The sequence below is a fragment of the Podarcis cretensis genome, assembly GCF_951804945.1.
Source record: "Podarcis cretensis genome assembly, chromosome: 12".
NCBI lineage: Eukaryota > Metazoa > Chordata > Lepidosauria > Squamata > Lacertidae > Podarcis > Podarcis cretensis.
The window spans coordinates 37307703-37330179 of NC_137181.1; the positions used below are offsets into that span (position 1 = coordinate 37307703).

The 22477-nt window shown below is 41.7% G+C and overlaps 1 protein-coding gene across 1 annotated transcript in view; it reads right to left on the reverse strand.

Moving 5' to 3' along the window:
- The window catches only part of SKAP2 (src kinase associated phosphoprotein 2), a 104248-nt gene that overhangs the window by 70699 nt on the left and 11072 nt on the right, over positions 1–22477 (reverse strand). Inside the window, exon 4 of the mRNA XM_079948082.1 lies at positions 13104–13211. Within this exon, the coding sequence (XP_079804208.1) occupies positions 13104–13211 (108 nt within the window). The remainder of the gene's footprint in view (positions 1–13103; positions 13212–22477) is intronic.

Here is a 22477-nt window from a genome sequence, read left to right on the forward strand (position 1 = left end):
GTTATCTTATGCAGCCTGAAAACAATACAAAAGGAATTTCCAAGATGGAACAGAGTGCGCTTAGGACGCTGTTCAGAAAATCAAGTTTTACTGATTGTTAATGAAACTGAAAAGTCTAATTAGCAAGACTGGGGGATTTAACCTCAGCATTTTGGCCAAACACCAAGTTGGTTAATTACATCTTCCTAGCCAAAAAAAACCCCTTTGTCACTTTAATTAGATAGGCTATTCCTCATTTCCTGGCTTTAAAATGTTCTCGTGGGTTCACAGTACCACTGCGACAGCTTCCTAAGTTCTACCCAAGAGGCAGCTGCGTTTGATGTTAACACAATGATAATATATCTAGATCACAGATTATATCCTAGGAAGCACTTCAAAATATTAGTATCGTGTTAACTGTGTTGTATTAAAATACTCTGAAGAAATAACTCACTAAAACACATACAACTACCCACATTCCACAAAGCGAAACCTAATTGGTGCCCAAGTGCATATGTGGGAACCCCTCAAAGGAAAAGTTCTTTTGTGAATCAGAGAAGCAGGGAGGCGGGGGAAGCTTCTCTGAATTATGCTATGTAAGCTCCTTTCAAAGAGGCAGAAAAAAAATCAACCAGCTAATTTTCACTTCAGCATACAGTAATAGCACTTCAGTTTTAATACTGCATTGTTATAACTATAAACAAAGATGGGGGGGGGAACCTTTCACATTGTTGACTAGCAAATAATTTTACACGCCATTAAAATGCTATGATCTATGCATCTCTTACCGGTATTCAAAGTCTAGCATGACAGTTCTCATTTTCTTTTTAGAAAAATTAGTAAAGCTGAAATAGTTCACATCAATGCTAAAATATATGTCAGAAATACATGTAAAGCTAGTGAGATGCGCCTAACTTTCTACCGTGCAAAAATAAAACCGACTAGCTGCATAATCCTGCTCAGTTGAGTTCAATAGGATTTTACTCCCAGATACGTGCATTGCAGACTATATCAGCTCCATACCGTGTGTGTGTGGGTTTGTGTTACCCTACAAAGGGGTTTGGAAATACACCAGTCCTCTTTAGCCAAATCAAGACGTCTGTATTAGTGATGTACTCTGATAACAATTCCAATAAATTAGTATTTTAAGTGGACTCTTATATATTTAATCCTGTCTTTATTCCTGTGGCTGCAATTTGTTTTCACTGTTTTTAATACGGAATTTTAAATTGTAATCTGCCCTGCGAGCTGCTGGTGAAGGAGGAGCAATAAACAAAATAATAATATTTACAAATGGTTTCATGTAGCGCAAAACTCCTGTCAGATATTGCAGAGCCATTGTAATGTACAGAATTACTTTACTATTTTAACTTTGGAAATCTTAAACATTTTTTAAAAATACACTGGGGTGTGTTCTATAGATTCCTAAATTTTCAATACTAAAATCTAAAATCAAATATTCAAGTCCTATAGTAAAAGTAATAATCTCTCCCTTACCAATCCCTTTTAAATATGACAACAATATGAATATACACCCCATGTGACAATGCGCTCCTTGTTCTGTTATAATCGAATTATTAAGAAAAATCACAGTGGCCGAAAAGAAAATTCTTCCAAAAAATTTGACTATGAATACACCGAAAGTCAGAACACAGCTGAGGAGTGAAGAAAGCCATAAAGCTATAAAAACCAGTGTGCGATTTCCTGGTCTGGCTTGTTGAGGTCATAAAACTCAAAGCGTCTTTCCCAAACCCTCTTCACTCAGTTGTGCCTTAACTATTTGGGTTATAAATACTTTTCATCTCCTGACACGTTTTTTTCCCAGAGGCTCCATTTCCTGTGGAAATTGTAAATTCTTTACATATTACCATAATAACCAAACACATAGATGCAGTATTATTATGGTCAAAGAGAACTGAAGTGCTACGCGAGATAACACACATGGGTATTAAAAGCCTTATTGTGAGTGGGAAAGGTTAATATCTGAGAAAAGCTGTTTCAAACTGTGATGAGAACACATCATTTTGACTTTGCCGGTAAAACATAGCGCGTTATAAACTCGGCAGCTAGAAACATACGACCTCAACGCTCTGTCTGCAAACATCTTCACCCCAACCATTTTTTTTCAGCAACAATGCAACCACTAGAAATCTACAAAGGACAAATACAAAATTGGTTGTAGACTCTTATGGAACAACTAAGGCATCGTTTGCCTGTCAGGAAACAATAAAGCATTATTCCACCATCACAAAAAAGGGGGTTTGGGGGGGGGTGGGAGGGAGAAAGACCCATTGGAGACAGTATAGTTCTGTCGGTTGTGCAAATGTGCAGTTGCTAAGAGGCAAATATGCCCCTTGTAATCAAATAGCCCAGCTCAGCACTGCTGCTGGCTTGGGGCGAAAAGCAAATTCCACCAGCCACAAACTTAGAAACAGTCTTGAATTATTTGTTGCTGACCGCTGGCTGAACTCTGTCCTGATGAGCATCATCACCATTAGCCACTTCTCAGTGTATTCCATCACCCAATGGCAACAGCAGCATGCTACAGCTCAGGCTACGAGAAATTGATCAAACAGGGTAATGAGACTATTTCTTCACGGAGGTTATTTTAAATGAATATAAATATTTTCTTTCTACATAATTTGCCACAAAAGGTCACCGAGCTCCCTGTGATTCTAAAGAAAAATGCGGCAGAATTTCCTATCTCCGCGTTTGAGTGAAACAAACCATTTCCGTGGATTTTCCTTTTTCTTTTCTTTTTTTAATGGACGGTGGCATAAATCTTAATGGTCTGGCAGCATCCTATACAATTGATTAGAGGAAGCATTTAAGCTGCACGTTTTAGTTACAGCTGAAAAGATATGATGCAATTTCAGAAAGGATGTATAACCAATCACGACTTGCTGATTATAAACCTTCCACAGAGGGACGTTGTTGTTTTTTGCTGAACAGCCTAAACTTTAATGCACACAAATTGAACACATGGGCTGGGATCCAAATAGCCTTGCACAATGTTGCATATATGTACTCCCTTTTCCTGCTGCAGCCCCTCCAAAAGCTGCTCCGGTGAGGCCATATGGGACCATATTGAGAATCAGCAACCCTTCCACACACAAGCTGGATCCACACAGGGCTGCTTTCCATTGATGCATGAGAAGGTTTGGATCCCAGTACCGTCATTAGGCTGAACGCACCTAGAATATCCAAGGACAGGTTAGCGGTTTTCTATGGGATCCCTTCTTCATAATGAATTTTGCATCCCTGCTACTGAATGCGAGTTTAATTCACTTACCGTCCAGGTCCATTTTAAGCTTTGGCAGGCAAGCTGCAAAGTGAAGGCAAAATCCTTCTTCCAAGTCTTGAGTGTAATTCTCAAGTATGATTTTTCAGCAGTGTCTCTCTGCAGAATTACCATTAAATATTGCACATAATCAGAGTGCTTCACCGACTGCAGCAAGGAAATACACGCAGTGACGAAATATATCCGAATGAAAGCTGTTGCTTAGGGTTTAAGGAATAGCGTTAAGCGTAGCCTATAATGAAACCTACCCTTTCATTAAGTGCTTTGATAAAACAGATACAGTATCGGGATTCACACCCCCCCCCCCCAAATACTGGCATAATTTTAGAAGAGGAAATAACAATGAAGAATTTGAATGAAGAGAGAGACTATACTTTTATAGTACATGCAAGCTGTATTGTGCTTTATAATTCCAATTCTTGAAAATTATCTAATGCATATATATTAATGGGAGGATGCACCAGCTAAGGCACAGATGGCTAACCTCCACATTATTGGGAGCCGGTCTATTTCTTAAGGGGCCAGAAATCCTTCATAGGTTGCCAGGCTCTAGAGCAGGCATAGGCAAACTCCGGCCCTCCAGATGTTTGGGACTACAATTCCCATCATCCCTGGCCACTGCTCGTGTTAGCTAGGGATGGTGGGTATTGTAATCCCAAACATCTGGAGGGCCGGAGTTTGCCTATGCCTGCTCTAGAGGTATTGGCTATCTGCTTTGTGAGCACATGCACACAGGTAAATTTGGGGCACCATGTGTAGACTACACTGAGCTCTTCAATAGACAATCTTCTGCAAGTACCCCAACTTCTGTAGGAGACAGCTACTACCAGAAAGAGGGCAACTTTGTGTTGCTCCCAAATTCTCCCTATCTTATTGTTTCTCAGCTGCTTTAAAATACCTTTTCTAAAAGGTATTGTTCTGTGCTGCTTTTGTGATCTTGTAGCCTTTCTGTGTCTTACGTTTTGTTTCTTATGTATGTGCATTGCTGCAGCGTAGCGGAGGCAGTTTTCCCACTTCACCACTTCTTTGCTTGAAATGTGACCAGGAGGCCCCATTAATGTCTTCCTGTACATGCCCTCTAAAAGCAATGCTCAGCTCAGGCAGAATTACACCACAGTTTCACTGTATGTTTAGGAAACTTAACAAATCAGGATTAACGCTGACTGCAGTTAAGTGTTATGTCCCTCATCCATTACAGAAATTTTCAGTATCTGGAGCATCACTGTCTACCGATGCAAAATGAACACATAGACTATAAAAAGTATTCTCCAGAATGATCAAGCATAGTTTCCATTATCAGTATAGATAACTCCAGAAGGGTTAATTTCTCTGCTGAAGCATCAGAATAATTGTGGAACCTGAACTTCTTAGAAGCAAACTACAGGCAAACAATATAATATCCTCCCAAAATGTCTCCAGTACAGTACTGAATTCTCAACGTGTCCACAAGTGGGATGAAAAGTGCATACAATTACCAATTAAAATCAATAGTACAGGAAAATTAGCAGCCACTAGCAGAAGAACTCTAATCAACTGCCTAGCCATTTGACAAAGTCCATTGCAACAGCAAAGGAGCCATCACAACTTCAAGTGCCAATGAGCCAGATGGCATTACTGGAAAAATTATGCCCACAGACTGGCAGCCTGATCCTGTGATCACTGCCCAAGGGAAGTAGTAATGAAAACAATGAATAGTTAGATGTGATAGAGTAAATCAATTATCACCAACTCTCTGCAGCCTCCCCCCCCCCCAAGATTACTTTAGAAACTTCTTTCTCCTAACTATCAAGCACCTGGTTAGGTGATCAGGTTCTCATCCATTCTGATGACAAGTTAACTGCCAATGGAAATGGAATAGAATGAGATATAATGTTTTTTTGTGATTGACAATGCAGCATCTCCTAATTTGGTAGCTGGCAATTATTGGGATTAGTTAAATGTATTTCTAAGCACTGCCATGAAAAGCTTCCTACAGGCATTGGAAATATGTGCACCGTGAAGCTGCATTTTGTGCTCTACTCGTTTGGCAAGAAATCACTGAGAAAACTCAAAAGCAAGCATGGAAGTTTAAAGGCAAGAGCTTCTGCATTATGGCTTTGGAGACAAGGCCTGTAGCCTCCCCTAGCCTCCCTGTAGCCTCCCTCGCAAGACAATTGGGGGGGGGTTAATATCCTACTGGGGCCAATGGGAACCTTGTTCAAGCATAATTGCCCTATGGGGGAACGATCTCGTTGAGATCACAGTTTAACCCTCCTCCAACGCTAAAATCTCAAAGAAGATTCTCCTCCACTCCAATAGGAGGCTTTTAAAAATCCCAATTCCTATGGCAGAGAAAGGGATACAGTGGTACCTCGCAAGACGAAATTAATTTGTTCTGCGAGTTTTTTCGTCTTGCGATTTTTTCTTTTCTTTTTTTTATGATAATTTTTATTATTATACATTTTATAAATTTCCCTCCAATTCTTCGTTCAATCCCGCATACAACAAATCATAGTTATTTTTTTGACTTCCTTCAACGTCTCTGACAATCATCCGTAGTTACACCTTTAATACACATTCCCTTCTTTCGTATTGCCATTTTTCCTCCTTACTCCTATTATTTCTCATAAACAATACTTATTTTCTTTTTTTACAGTGCCTCTTTAAATTCCGCTAGCGTTGTATTCACACCACATATATTTTTCAGATAATCCACAAATTTCCCCCAGTCTTCGATGAACTTTTGATCTTTAGTATATCTAATTTTCCCAGTTAATTTGTCCAGTTCTGCATAGTCTATCATTTTTAGTCTCCATTCTTCTATCGTCGGTATTTCCTCTTGTTTCCACTTCTGAGCCAACAGGATTCTGGCTGCCGTTACCGCATACTGGAAAAGCTTACAGTCCTTTCTTCTGATGTCCTTTCCTACCATACCTAAAAGAAAAGCTTCGGGTTTTTTCACAAAAGTATATCTTAACATTTTTTTCAACTCATTATATATCATTTCCCAAAAACTTTTCACTTTCTTACATTCCCACCACTGATGAAAGAATGTCCCTTCCTTGTCTTTACACTTCCAACATTTGTTATCAACCTTATACATCTTTGCTAATTTTACAGGTGTCATATACCATCTATAAAACATTTTCATCACATTCTCCTTCAGTGTAATACATGCTGTAAATTTTAAATGCTCTTTCCACAGTTTTTCCCAATCTTCAAATTGAATATTGTACCCAAAATCCTTTGCCCACTGTATCATTACCGATTTGACCTCTTCATCTTTCGTATTCCATTCCAGCAATATCTTATACATTTTTGACAGAATTTTATACTCATTATTTATAATGTCCTTTTGGAATCGTCTTGCGATTTTTTCGTCTTGCAAAGCACGGATTTTGGAAAAGCTTCAAAAATCACCAAAGTCTTCAAAAATCTGAAAAAAGGCTACCACACCGCGTGCTATGAGTTGCTCCTTGAAGTCAAGTCGCAACTGCACCCCCTGAATGCACGGTTTTAAGAAAAAGGAAACAAACTTGCAAGACAAAGGAAACAAACTTGCAATATGTTTTCGTCTTGCGAAGCAAGCCCATAGGGAAATTCGTCTTGCGAAGCAACTCAAAAAACGAAAAACTCTTTCGTCTTGCAAGTTTTTCGTCTTACGAGGCATTCGTCTTGCGAGGTACCACTGTATGTCAGCAATCTCTGTGTATGAACAGATGACCATGAAAGCAAGTGAATTTGCACTTTTAGCTTTGGTCTCATATGCTACTAATACGTGACTCCTGGAAGTTTAGCTGTAATAGAATGAGGCCCTCAAGCTGGAAAAAGTTCCCCACGCACAGTGACCCAGCATGCAGAAAGCTATTTCATTGCACAGCTTAAACCACCTAAACTTTTCATAAGAATATAAAAGCAGCCCGGCTGGATGAGGCCGTAGGACCATCTGATCCAGCATTCTGTTATCACAATGGCCAGTCAGATGTCAATGGGATGCCCACAAGCAACCTACACAATTAAGGCTGAAATACTATCTGAAGCAGAAAAGGGAACACTAGACAAGTGTGACACCCTTTCTCCATTACTTTTCCAAGAAACAAGACATGATGCCCAGTGTTGTTTCTGAGTCTCTTTCCCAACTTCTTGCAAAAAGCAAAAAGCCAAGCAAAGGTAATACCACTGCTTCCCTGAAACATCACTCGCTTTAAGACATTTTTTAGTATGTCAGACAAGGCTGGTCACAGGTTCTACCACTCGCATGCTGCTATAAAGCCCATAGCCAACTATTTACAATGAAACATGATGGCCTTGCTGGGGCTGCAAAGGAAACCGAGAAGCGGTGCAGTGTGATGCATCGAAGTGAAATACAAACGAAGGGTTCAGAAGCAATGAAAGATGTCTCAAACAACTGAAGTGTAAAATTTAGCAGACTATGAGGAGGAGGATTTGGCCAACAATGGCCAAAAGGGTACTGCCAGGGAACTGCCATCAGGGCCGGAGGGAGAGAGCGGGCTCCGGAGGGGTCCCAGAGAGCGTCCTGGGATGGGGAAAGGCAGCCCATCTTCTGGGGAAAAGAATCAGCGTAGCACCAGTGGAGAAGGGGGGCAGATGGGGGAATCGGCGAGGCGGTCCCATGACTCCTTGCCGGGGACCAGCGGGGAGAGTAAGGGTCCTCCGCTGCCTACACCCTCCTTGCGCAGAAGGCTTCCGCGCAGGGAGAGTAGGAGGAGACTAGGCGTCAAAGAGCTCAAAGAAGTTCAAGAAACGTCCACTGACGGATTCTGCCAGCGATTGAGACAGCCACGGGTGAGTGGCTGTCCGGACAGAAAAGGTTCACTCAGGCAACCCAGCCAGGTGTTGCACTGGTTTACGCACGAGCAACCCCTAGAACCAATACAGGTACGGAACATGTTTTTACCCTTAGAAGCTTGGCGATACAAAGCAGAAGGAAAACTCTGGAGAAGTCATAAATGCAAGGTGGCTGCAAGCCAGTATAGATCCTTGATGGCAAGAAAAAAGGATGGCAAAAAAGTGTTCGTGAAAACAAGTTACAATCTAATAGGGGTCAAAAGTTCCACAAAGCAAATAGTGAACTAGGAATCAACCCAGTACACCTTCATCAACAGTGCTGTAGAACACAGTCCTAAACCTGAATTGTGCTTTATTATGATTACAACTCCTACAGGACTGAGAACCTGTGGCTGTCCATTAGCTCAGTGCAAGTAAGGGTAGTTGGCACCCTAGGAGAACTCTGAGTCACTGCCCCTCTTCCCTCTTATTATTAGCCTCTGCACATGGTAAGAAAAAGGATACTTTCCGCTTGTCCCACATCCTCTACAGCAGGCATCCCCAACCTGCCGCCCTCCAGATGTTTTGGCCTACAACTCCCATGATCCCTAGCTAACAGGACCAGTGGTCAGGGATGATGGGAATTGTAGTCCAAAAATCTGAAGGGCCGAAGGTTGAGGAAGCCTGCTCTAGAGGAGCTGGGGTTCATCTCAGATTAAGTCAAGGTGCGGGGGAGAAAGTCAATACAGTGGTATCTCGGGTTACATACGCCTCAGGTTACATACGCTTCAGGTTACACACTCTGCTAACCCAGAAATAGTGCTTCAGGTTAACAACTTTGCTTCAGGATAAGAACAGAAATCGGACTCTGGCGGCGCGGCAGCAGCAGGAGGCCCCATTAGCTAAAGTGGTGCTTCAGGTTTAGAACAGTTTCAGGTTAAGAATGGACCTCTGGAACGAATTAAGTACTTAACCCGAGGTACCACTGTATAAAGGAGATAGCTATACTCAGCATCAATTCCTGCAAGTGCAGAAGCAGGAAGGAAAGGGTGCTACAATCATGAAACCTGCTACTAGTTATTGTTATTATTTATTAAATTTGTATACCACTCGATGCCCATACATAGTTGTAACTGTAGTGTATGCATGCATTTCTCTGTGCAGTCATCGGCACACATATGACTGAGTTGAGCTTAGACCAGCTTGCATGTAAGAGAAAAGTTTGCCGTGTAAAACTGCTGCAGTTTTTCTCTGTTTAAAGATAAAATGATCCCGGTTATAAATCTGTAGATGTGTTTGCATTTCGATATTTTTTTTGGGGGGGGGGAGAAGAGGGGAAATAGCACGTCTCTTTTCAAGAAAACAGCAATGCTAACAATGTATTGCAAATAAAACCACACCCCTTAGCTTTTCTGATTTCCAAGTATATCAAAGGAATGGTTATAGCACCATCAAGTCAAGGTCTATTCCTCACCACAGACGTATTAAGAAAAACAACGAACGCGCAACACTGTTGTACTATACAAGATCCTGTCATTTGTTTTGCAAGAAACCCGGTCGTCAATAAGTGGTTTGTTTGTTTTTTTTAAAAAAAATCCTATTCAAAAATCAATTATCTGGAGTCTTTTGTATAGAGAAGTACCACACCTTTCAGACAACTGGTATTAATGAGCAGGCATGACTATAGAATCTCCATCCGTTTTTCTGACAAAGCGGCAACTACTCCAGCCTCTCATTGAAATTCCATTAATCTGGTGCAGCCGGCTCCAGTGTGAAAATCAAAACTCCATCTAACCCTTTATCAGTTCACAATAACCTACCAGTGAACTCTGCCTGTTAGCATATAGCAAGTTATGATTTGGCTATCAATCAGGCTGCGAGCCAATAAAATAAAGGCCGGCCAGGAACAGGGTGTCTGGCGAGAATTCTGCATCTTGCTTTCTTCCGAGGCATGTTCCCTGGCAATTCTTTTCACCTTCCCCTCATCTTGCTGAAACTCTTTCTCTAAGGTGTCTGGGACTCTGCAGGCTTCTCCTCCCGTGCAATTTAATTGCTGCCGGCAATCAAGACAGAGCATCACTGAAGTGCGCTTGAATTTCATTAGAAGATATAACTTATGCCACTTTACTACAGTACCTAATAAACCATAAAAGAAACCCAAACACATATGGCTGGAGGGAATAACTGGAAAATTAGGTGGCCATTGGGGAATGGGATGAACTTTTGAACCAAGGAAACGGTGGGGTGGGGGATATTTGTTAGAAAACAAAGTGGGGGTGGGCTTGAGGAGGCAGACTTTAAATACATATAGAGATATGGAGGGGGCAGTGTTGATATTTTCAAGCCGTACAGAAATTTATCGACATAATAAAACAAACACATGTTTATAGCTTATATAATCAATCAACGTTTGGATCCCGAGTTCATGCCGAACACTTGGCGACAACCGAAAGGACAAAACAACTTCATCAGATTTGACAAAAAGGCCTTTTGATGACCTGGGCTAACTTAGTTATACTGTAGTTACTGTTAAAAATAATTACCTTCTTTCTAATTAATGCACACTGTTAGTCAAAGGTCAGACAAAAAGGCAGGATTTTTTTCCAATGCGACAATGTACCTACAGTCCTGCAAGCAGATTTTTGCTACACATTCTCACTTATCTTTCGACAAAGCCCCAAAGTCAAATCAAAAGTTGATTTATTTATTTTTAAAAACTTGAAAATGGTGCTTTAATTCTTTAGGTGTGCAATAATTACTGAGTGTAGTGGTTTCCATTTAAATGGAGAAAAACAATTTACTGGGACATATAGCAATTTCATTCTTCTCAATAAGTGTTCTTGCAATATTAACACCCATTTCTGAATCTGAATATTTTAGGTGTGCATGGAGATACTGAAACAAAGTTTGTGCATTTAAAAACACTGAATGCCAACAAAAGCACAAACAACTGAAACAAGTCTGAAGAGAAACAATGGGCTCAATTTGGTGGAAGTTGACCTTAAATGTAACTCCTTTCTCTGTACACAGAAGCCTTCGCGATCTGCTGGCTACGTAGAGATTAACACAGATTTGCTTATTTTAACTTACGGAGCGGATATCAAAATGTCTGACATAGAGCAAAGCGAACACAATTCGCACCAGAGAAGAATAAATCTGATATATTTAACCGAGAGACAAACTGCAAAATTCATAATTGCTTAGTTTGTATATCACAGCAAACCATAGTCTGAAATTATGGTTTAACTTGAATGAGCAGCATGCTAGTGTACACTGCTCAAATGCACCTGCTACACATCCTCCCCCAGCTGTGAAACAAACCATGGAGCAGCTGCCTTAGCATTACAAACTGATCAGCGCTTACACTTAGTTTCTCTCCAACCCCCCCTCCAAAAAAACCCCACCAACCTGAGCAGAAACCAAAACTAAAATAGCCACTCCACAACCGGTTGCCCAGACTAGGAAAGGAAGGAGCAAAGGGGGTGTTGCGTCTTTACTTTTCATTTAATAACCGATAATGTTTTTAATGTCTGATTCACCTTTGGATGGTGACGTACATCACCCTGAATTTTTATTTTTTAACTGAAAGACGGCATAAAAAAAAATCAAAAATAAATAAATAAAATCAGCAACAAAGTTGGAAACTTCTCCAACAGATGACCCGCACATTAATATCGGTGGTACTTAATACTTGAGCAGCAGCACCGTCAAATTTGGTTTTGCAAACAAAAACGGTTGTCCATTTTTAAACAAGCAAGAAAACATTTCTCGCAACCCCTTCATTATGCCCAGTGTGCAATAAGCCATAGGCAGAAAACACAGCTGCATATTTTGTTACAATATAAACCACTTCTGTCTTTGTGCCGTTTAATGCCAGGGGGAGAGGGGGGAGAGATTCATCTAAAAATTGCATAGAATCTGTTTTGCCAACAAATATAAAAGGGGCAGTCAAAAGCTAAAGGTTATTTTATTGCTCGTTTTTCCTTTACTGTAGCGCAAGTTGAATTCCGCAGAAGAGAACTCCAATTGCAGAGTTCTATAAATGTAAAGATCCTGTTTTCTGAATCAGTTGTTAGAATGTTCATCACTTATGCACATATTTGACTTATCCCTGTTCTGCAATAGATATAATTTTATACCTCATAAAAGCAATATATGTTTCCAAAGGGAATAATCTGAAAAACATAAAATGTGGAGTAGCATGTTGCAGGGAAGCATTATTTTCAAACAGCAATTGAGTTGGAGCCACACAGTTTGATCATCATATGACAGAAAGGAAGAAAAAGTTGCTCGCTTCCAAGTCTAAAATTCGGAACAACTAATTAGTATACACTGTTATGTGCATGCAAATTGTGATCTATTAACACTGTCAACTAGCAGAAAGAGATAGCTGCAAACAGTGATGCAATGATCCCCATAGAACATTCACTTGTTCTTATCTTCAAAAATGTAAGAATGATTAAAATTTGATATATAATAAACTTGGACGGGGGGGGGGAGTACTGTTCAAATGTAAGCACCAAAAATTGTTTGATCGAGAAACGTCAGTACATTAACAGGAGGACACACCATAAGAACAATTAATTTAATATTTTATGAACTCGCTCGGTTTCAAGTGTGCCACATGCAAAAAACAAAAATCCATCAAATGAATTCTCTTTCATTATTTATACACTAAATAAAACAAGTACAATAAAATTAAGGAAGAATCTGATGCTGAATTAAGAAGAGATTTGTCCTAAACAAAAGAAATCTGAGTGTTATGAGTTGCTGATTCATTTGTGGGAGGGCAGGGAGGAAAAACCAAGAGATCTGTTTTGGTTACTGAAACAAACAAGCAAGTGTGCATTTTTTAAAAATCCCACTGTATCTTATTTTTAGCCACTAGAGAGAGCTCTTCAGTTCCTTAAGGGTCTTGTGAAGGTAAGGAACAAGACCCACATGGTTCGCTGCTCATCTGTTTCCCAAGAATTGCACCAGCTCAGAGACACTGGCGGCCAACAAAACTCCCAAATCACTGTGATTATGGTACCTTGAGACAAAGAGAACCACTTACCATCAGAGGGGCTTTCATCCTCTTTATCACAGCGGTCAGATGCTACAGAGATATTGTCAGGAGGCACAGGGCAAGGGCCTTCACGCTCTTCCCCATCTTCAAGTTCTCCTGCACAAACCAAAATATTTATCAGGAGTTAAAACAGGCTCCTTTCAGTTTAATTATACACATATTCATCACGAGCTGAATTTCAAAGTAAAGCATGACCAAAAAAAACCCCAACTGGATCCAACAGTAAGCTTTCCCCTCGATCCAAGTTACCTCAGAAGCATAGTTGAGATCAAAGTTACAGTAAGGAACAGGGGTGCCAACTTGAATAAAAATGGAAAATGGGGGAGGGGGAACCAGATAAGCCTCACCCCACAAAATTAATCACAAGATGTGGTACACATACACCATTTGAATGACAATGCCCAACAACTTGGGGGGGGGCTCAAATATTTACTGGAGGGGGCAATAGGATTTGGCTCCTATGGTAAGGTTACCAGATTTTTTCCAATGAATCCGGGGACACTTTTCAACTTCAGTCGGAATGATAGGATTTCGTAAGGGGACTGATTTGTAAATCTGGGGGCTGTCCCTGGGAAACGGGGACGTCTGGTAACCTTATCCTATGGTAAAGAATGAGAAAGAAGAGTTGGATCCAAAGTAAAGTTAGCTGAGCTTAAAATCATAAAATGTGATGTTCGAATCATGGCTAGGTAAAGGTAAAGGTACCCCTGCCCATACGGGCCAGTCTTGACAGACTCTGGGGTTGTGTGCCCATCTCACTTAAGAGGCCAGGGGCCAGCGCTGTCCGGAGACACTTCCGGGTCACGTGGCCAGCGTGACATCGCTGCTCTGGCGAGCCAGAGCCGCACACGGAAACGCCGTTTACCTTCCCGCTGGTAAGCGGTCCCTATTTATCTACTTGCACCCGGAGGTGCTTTCGAACTGCTAGGTTGGCAGGCGCTGGGACCGAGCAGCGGGAGCGCACCCCGCCGCAGGGATTCGAACTGCCGACCTTTCGATCGGCAAGTCCTAGGCGCTGAGGCTTTAACCCACAGCGCCACCTGCGTCCCCCCGAATCATGGCTAACATTCCATTAATTTAAGTTGAAATCCCCACTCAGCCATGAAATTCACTGGGTAACCTGGGGCCAGTCACTTTCTCTACCTCACAGGGTTGTAAAGATAAAATGGGGAGGAGGGCAATAGCTCTGTACGCCACCTTGAGCTCCTTGAAGGAAAGGAGATATAAATGCAAAAATAAACTCAACTTTACTCTGGATCCAACATGAAGTGTTTGAATGAGGAACGGCTTGTCAGCACTATCTAGCTACAGATTCCATTAACTACCATAATATCCCTTCCAGCAGAAACCCAATGCAATAATTCATTTATTAACTGGGGGGCGGGGGGGGGAGGGCCATGTTTTATTAGCTACACAGCAATATGTGCTTAAACGTAACATTTGATTTAGTGCTTTCTCTGACCATTCCAGCATAACAGCCACGCAACGCTGACATGCCATTGGTTGCACAATGTAGTCAGGTTTCCCTGTAGTAAACATTCGTTTGCTGCGGCAGCAAATCTTGGGCCATGTGTGGCATGACATACTTGTGACATGAACGCTTCATCACCCATCCACCTGCCAGTTCAACCTATATCTATCATGCCATCACTCCACTTTTCAGCAGCCTTGCGGTAAGGTAAATGCCACATGCCAAACTCAGCATAGATCCACTCAACACATGCACTCACATAACACCCGCTTGGTCATATGAATGGGCCCTTTAGCCTCTGCCGCTTGTCAAATCCATGGCTACTTGAACATTCGCTTCACAGTGTTGATTTGCAACAATAACCAACTAAAGTGTGTTGCACTGAGCCCTATTACTATTAGGAGCAGAGAGGTTACACAAGGGATTAAAAAAACTTCTCTTCAGATGTTGTAAAATAAATGTAAAATGCCCTCTGTGAAATATTCGCCTCCTAAAGCATTTTTTTTTAGGAAGGGCAGAACACAAAATAATAATTAGTGTCCAAATTCCACAGCAATTTAAATCCCGCACAACTGCTATTTGTCTAGCTCACCTTGTGCTTCCCCAAAAGCTACAACTCCCAGGGCTTCTTTGTAATCTGGATGTGTCTTAGCTGAATCCTCCACAATATACAGAATCAAAATAATTGCAACTATTTCTGGCTAACGCATGAGTGCGCCTTCTGAGTATCTTTCAGGCCCTAGAACGCTGATGAAAGCAACATTTACAGCTTACAGAAAGAACAGAATATCCCCATGTGTTTGAAAAATGCAGTCTCGTTAATTCAAAATCTCTAAACTGAAGTTTCAAAGTGTTTCTTACATACATTATAATACTCTATGAATTTGAATCATTAAGGAATGATGAAAACAGGAAAGATAAAGTAACAGAGGTTTGCTCAACCTCATTTTGTCACAGAGTTGTGAACACAGACCACAGCCAGCATGGAATCACAGAAACCTCTCTGTCGTCAATGGGAGGCAAGCCAAGTAAAGGCCAGATCACATGGCAATTTCTTTCTAATTTTAAGGTCCACCAGCAGGGATCCACAAATCCCCATCCCCATAGGCAATCATTCGTACCTACGGGACCGCTTCTCCCGGTTTGCCCCACAGAGGACCTTAAGGTCCATAAATAGCAACACCCTAGTGGTCCCGGACCCTAAGGAAGTTAGATTGGCTTCAACCAGAGCCAGGGCCTTTTCAACTCTGGCTCCGGCCTGGTGGAACGCTCTGCCTCATGAGACCAGGGCCCTGCAGGATCCGATTTCTTTCCGCAGGGCCTGTAAGATAGAGTTGTTCCACCTGGCCTTTAGCTTGGAGCCAATTTGATTACCTCCCCCTCTTTCTGCATTTTAATATTTTAATGCTTTAATATTTTAATGTTGTATTTTAATCTTGTTTTTAAGTTGTATTCATTCAACTTGTTTTTATTATTGCTTGTGAGCTGCCCTGAGCCCGGCCTTGGCTGGGGAGGGCGGGGAATAAATAATAATAATAATAATAATAATAATAATAATAATAATAATAATAATAATAATTCTCCTCCACTACTGATAAATTACTTAAGGAAGGGATCTCTGTACTAGATCATGAAGACCAATGATAAGGGCTGGCAGCCACAGAACTTTAGGAAGAGGGAAAGTGCAACAGCCTCACTTTGTGTTGCTAGAGTCTCACAACACTGACTCTAGTCACGACCAGCTGCAGCCCAAACTCCAGTCTTTCTGGTGACTATCCTAGGAAGTGTGCATGCATATGTAATAAATGTGTGTGCATATGTAATTAATATCAATATTCAAAATATATTTGAATAAAGTCTTCAAGCCACATTACATGCACTTTGCTGATGCCCCCAGAATCAAATATTCCAACTTAATACTTTGGGGTGGGGAGTCAAAAATTTTACACAGCACATAAAATTAACACAGAGCAGTTCTTATGTCTTGTATACTAAATATGTCAAAGATTATTATTAATAATAATTTATTTATACCCCACTCATCCAGCTGGGTTTCCCCAGCCACTCTGGGCAGCTCCCAACAGATTAAAAGCAGAATAAAACATCAAATATTAAAAACTTCCCTAAACAGGTCCCAATCAAATTATTAGAGCATTGGAACAATGTCCATCTAGCCCACATGACGGACACCATGCCAGCCCACAGTGTTGTACTGCCATGCCACTCAACAGCTAAGGGATACCAAGGGAGAACTGAAAGGAATGACATGGGAGGATGGGGTAGAAAAAGAAGGGACCGAAAGAGGGACAACAAGCTAAAATAATGAGGAGGACACCCATCCTTTCCCTGGTGGCTACTTCCTCATATTCTTGGAGGAATAGCAACAGCAACTGGGCTCAGAATCCAGCTCTCCCCTCCAGCTCCTGCAGCTGACATGAGAGACTTGGTTCAGAGTGCTGCTCTCCTGCTCCTCCAGTACATTGGTAGTAGTAGTACCTCTCCTTTAAATCAGAACCAGTGAAGGCGGTGAAGGTCCTGTGTGAGTGCCTGGAGGCATTTGGAGGATGGATGTCGGCTAACAGATTGAGGTTGAATCCTGACAAGACAGAAGTACTGTTTTGGGGGGACAGGGGGCGGGTGGGGGTGGGGGATTCCCTGGTCCTGAATGGGGTAACTGTGCCCCTGAAGGACCAGGTGTGCAGCCTGGGAGTCATTTTGGACTCACAGCTGTCCATGGAGGCACAGGTTAATTCTGTGTCCAGGGCAGCTGTCTACCAGCTCCACCTGGTACGCAGGCTAAGACCCTACCTGCCCGCGGACTGTCTTGCCAGAGTGGTGCATGCTCTAGTTATCTCCCGCTTGGACTACTGCAATGCGCTCTACATGGGGCTACCTTTGAAGGTGACCCGGAAACTGCAATTAATCCAGAATGCGGCAGCTAGACTGGTGACTGGGGGCGGCCGCCGGGACCACATAACACCGGTTCTGAGAGATCTGCATTGGCTCCCAGTACATTTCTGAGCACAATTCAAAGTGTTGGTGCTGACATTTAAAGCCCTAAACGGCCTCGGTCCTGTATACCTAAAAGTGCGTCTCCACCCCCATCGTTTAGCCCGGACACTGAGATCCAGCGCCGAGGGCCTTCTGGCAGTTCCCTCATTGCGAGAAGCGAGGTTACAGAGAACCAGGCAGAGCGCCTTCTCGGTAGTGGCACCCACCCTGTGGAACACCCTCCCTTCAGATGTGTAGGAAATAAGTAGCTATCTTACCTTTAAAAGACATCTGAAGGCAGCCCTGTTCAGGGAAGTTTTTAATATTTAATGCTGTACTGTTTTTAACACTTGATTGGGAGCCGCCCAGAGTGGTTGGGGAAACTCAGCCAGATGGGCGGGGTATAAATAATAAATTATTGTTGCTGTTGTTGTTGTTGTTATAGAACCATCCACAAAGAAAGAGGCGAGAGTCCTTCCATTTCAGCCTGCTGGCTTCTCCATTTCACCTGCTGTTCTTCCCTACCAGAAACCTCGTCCATTACCCCACTTTTCTGCGCCTTCCCCCATCATGGCGCCTCTTATGCATCTCTCCCAGGGGGATGAGATTCTGGCAGCGTCCTTCGTGGGAGGCGGAGCCCAGCGTGAAAGCGCAAGTCTGAGATATGGGAAGCACAAGGTTGTGCTACAAGATTGGCGATGGAAAGGGCCACTCCTACCCTAGGAGTTGAAGATAATGGTTGGAGGTTAACCCGAGCCAAAACTGTGGACTCCCAACTATCAACAAAGTTTATTTCTTTTTCATTTCCATGTGATAACGCAAATGGTCATATGGAACTAGTTTTCCCTTCCCTCCCTCTCATTGATGGGAACCAACAGTGGCAGAGAACTCTTGATTTCATGCCCTGCTTGTGGTCTTCCCAGAGGGATCCAGTTATCCACCGTGGGAAGCAGGATGCTTGACTAGATGGGCCTTTGGCCTGATCCAGCCAAGCTCTTCTCACGGTCCTCATTTGGAAGTTGTATACATACTGGAGAGTTTGGATTCGGCACAGAATTTTATTATATGTTTTATGGAGAGCAGACGCATCCCTGGTTACATTTCTCAATGTTGTGAGGAAAGTAGCACGAGGAATATATTTTTTAAAAAGTACTCAAAGCCTCCAAGATTTGTGGAAAGGCATTAAAAAGCACCAGATGTCTATATCTGCTAAGTCTGTCCATTTAAAAAGCCAACGTTAAGTGGGCTGCTTCCTCCTCAAAAGATTTAGACAAGATATACAGCATACTTAAAACTAAACCAAACATACCAATGCACTCTTTCATGCAACAAAAAGAAATGGGCTTTTCCTTTAACAACAAAAAAAAGGTGTTATAAGAGCCAAACAAGGAGTTCATGTGATGAAGGATGCAACGCAGTTCACTTTAACATGTCCAAATTTCCTCTTTAAAAAACAAAAACAAAACTCGTGTTACATACACACACACACACACACACACACTCATAGGCCTAGCCCTACGGCCAACACTCTACAGCTTGTCAAAGGGAACCACATTTGAAACAATAAATGCTGTGCCTTCGTTCGGTCAGAGAAGTCACACTTGAGCTTCTCACCCAATAATAATAATAATAATAGTCCCCTTGACAGGTGCCTTGTGTCTACTAGCATACCTGGGAGGGGGAAGGAAATCAATAAAGCAAAGCGTTCAGTTGGTATCTATGTAATAGAAAACTAAACTACAAAGGAACAATAAGCATCAGGTAAATGTATCCAATACAATTTGCAGGCATAATTGAAAGCATTACAGCCTAATCAGACATCTAAAAGCAAGGCATGTTCAAACGAAATGTCTATAGACTCATTAGCGGGCAGCCATTCCATTATAATCATGCATAATGTCAGCGATGCCTTGAGCCTGTGCCAATGACAACAGCATAAATTTTGCATCTCATTTCTGCAGTCATAAAATTAATGATCAGTTTAAAAATACTTCTTTATAAAAAGTTATTACACAAAGAAAAAGCACGAATGTGTCCCTGTGACATAGCCAGGAGGATAATTAAGAGACTAATGCTCATTAATATGGTTTCCCCAGAACAACCTTTGATTTATCCTAGAACTTTAAAAAAAAGTTTCATTAATTAAACACATTTAATGGTTACCGGAAAAAATACACTGTTCGTATTTTCTTTCATCTGTGATTTAATCACTTATGTTTTGAGGGTAGGATGCTTTAATTTTCTCACAAAATGACACACAGTACCTGACCCTTCTTTATTAAATAGCATCTTTTTTCATTTATAGTATTATTTGCTTATTGATCCTAGCAGATAATGGTGTTGCACTAAATACGGGAAGCTAGTCACTTAACTCCATTGTTAATGGAATTCCCAGTTATCGCAATAAAGATGTCAGATTGACTTTGCATCAGCTTCATATCAAGGAATCGGTATTTTATAGTATCTTATATGTTTTCTAACACAAGTGAACTTTCTTCCGCCTATGCCCTCCACAACAAGCGGAGTGTTTTGACATCATCAATATTTCCTTCTGTCACGAAACCTGCAATAAAGGAGCCATCAACATATATTTCAGTCAATACGTTTGAAGCAAACTGTTGCTGCTCTGAGAACCCACCCCGCCTCTCAAATCCCTAGACATATGTACAGTGTTCACTATCTAACGAACCCATGCTCCCAAATTGCTCAGAGTTCCATCTCTAAAAAGTCTCTTCTTCTTCTGCTATATCACATTCCATTAGGAATTAAGCTGATCGTTTATCCCACAACCAAACACCTTCTGCAGTGCTCTTAGCCAATTAACCAGTTGTGTATCTAATCATATACATTTTAGACCCTTTAGTTCCTAATTTCATTTCTTTTTTTAAAAAAAGTATTTCTGCTATTTTAAAAACAAATAGCTATATAGTGGTACCTCGGGTTACATATGCTTCAGGTTACAGACTCCACTAACCCAGAAATAGTACCTCAGGTTAAGAACTTTGCTTCAGGATGAGAACAGAAATCGTGCTCCGGCGGCGCGGCGGCAAAGTGGTGCTTCAGGTTAAGAGCAGTTTCAGGTTAAGAACGGACCTCCAGAACAAATTAAGTACTTAACCCGAGGTACCACTATACTATCCTACTCCACTCATTTGTGGTGCTTTGGCCTGTATATTATTTAGATGTGTTCCCCACAAAGGGGAAGTCCAGGTTTTGAACTCAAGGAGCAATTCCCTTACTACCAATAACAGTAAATGAGCGTGTGAGTATATATGGATGTATGAAGCTCCTTACAGAGAGTAATGATTGTTGGCCCATCTTGCCCAGCAAGGACATTGTTAGACGGGCAGTGCAAGCCTTGGGTCTTCTGCAGAGCACCCGGGATACCCTGCTTTTAAACCATAATTTCCCTAGTTATCACCATTATCTGGTAGGAGGTGACTGGGTGTGTCATAAGGTAGAGTGCTGATGAATCCCCAGCCACTCATTGTCTTAATTTGCCCAGAGGCTTATGCCCAGACGCCTTCAAGTACAGAACAAGTACAGGGGGTGCTAGTAGTGCAGTGGAGGGTGTTGTTGTTGTTTATTAAATTGCTGTTATTTATTAAATTTCTATACCACCCTTCATCCAAGGATCACAGGGCAGTTTACAATACAGTCGTACCTTCGAAGTCAGACGGAATCTGTTCCGGAAGTGCGTTTGACTTCCAAAACGCTCAGAAGCCAAAGCGCAGCTTCTGATTGGCTGCAAGAAACTCCTGCAGCCAATCGGAAGCCCCGTCACATCTTCGGGTCCCAAAGAACATTTGCAAACCGGAACACCCACTTCTGGGTTTGCGGTGTTCGGAAGGCAAAACGACCAAGGTACGAAATACAATATGGTTCGTACAAAAATACAAACCATGGTAACAAACAAAAGCAATAAGCCCGACACACACAGTTTAAAAGGCCACAAACTGTTTAATTAGCCAAAGGCCTGGAAGAAGAGGAATCTTGTTGCCTGGTGCCTAAAGATCTGTAATGAAGGCGCCAGGCGAGCTTCCCTGGGGAGAGTATTCCACAAATGGGACACCACCAGAGAAAATGCCTGTTCTCATGTCACCGCCCTCTGGACCTCTCACAGAGGAAGCACACAAAGAAGGGCCTCAGATGATGATCACAGTGTCCCGATCGGTTCATATGGAGAGGCGGTCCTTGTGGTATTTCGGTCCTGAGCCAGTTCTTGCTATATGGAAACGAACCGAAAGCCCCACTCTCATACAGAACTTGCATCTATGCTTCTATGGACTAGGATCAATTTTAAATAATTTGCTCATTAGTATTTGTTATGCAATATTGATTTTACTCTTTTTTTTTTTCCTTTTAAAAAGCGCTGTGCTTGAACCAGGCAAAATAGTATTTTACCCATAGTAAAGTTAGGGTTTTTAATGTGGTGCTTTTATCTTTTCCGTTTCCAAATTCTGCCATCGTTGCAGTCCTGCACTGGGAACTGGCAGTAACTTTTGTGTGGATGTTATGCGCGCTTGTAAACAAAAAACACATTTTCTGTTTCAGGTATGTGCCGCTTACAATACTGGCACCAATCCATGCTAAACATTTCTATTTGCAAGCTGCCCTGAACATACCCCTGTTGAAGGCTGGCATACAAATGCTAAAAATAAAATAAACTCTTACTATGTCCTGGCTAGGATCCCCATGTTATTGCAGGTTAGCAGAGAACCTACTGTAGTTTCATATACTTTTTTTTTTTTTTTTTTTTTACACTTCATGCTGTGACCCTCATGCTAGCATTCACAGTCAGCAGGTCATGACCTCATGAATTAGCATCGTGAAAATAGGGCCATTTCAAATTCAGAACAGGCCACTGTAGCAGCCTGCTTTTAATGAAACCATAAAGGTC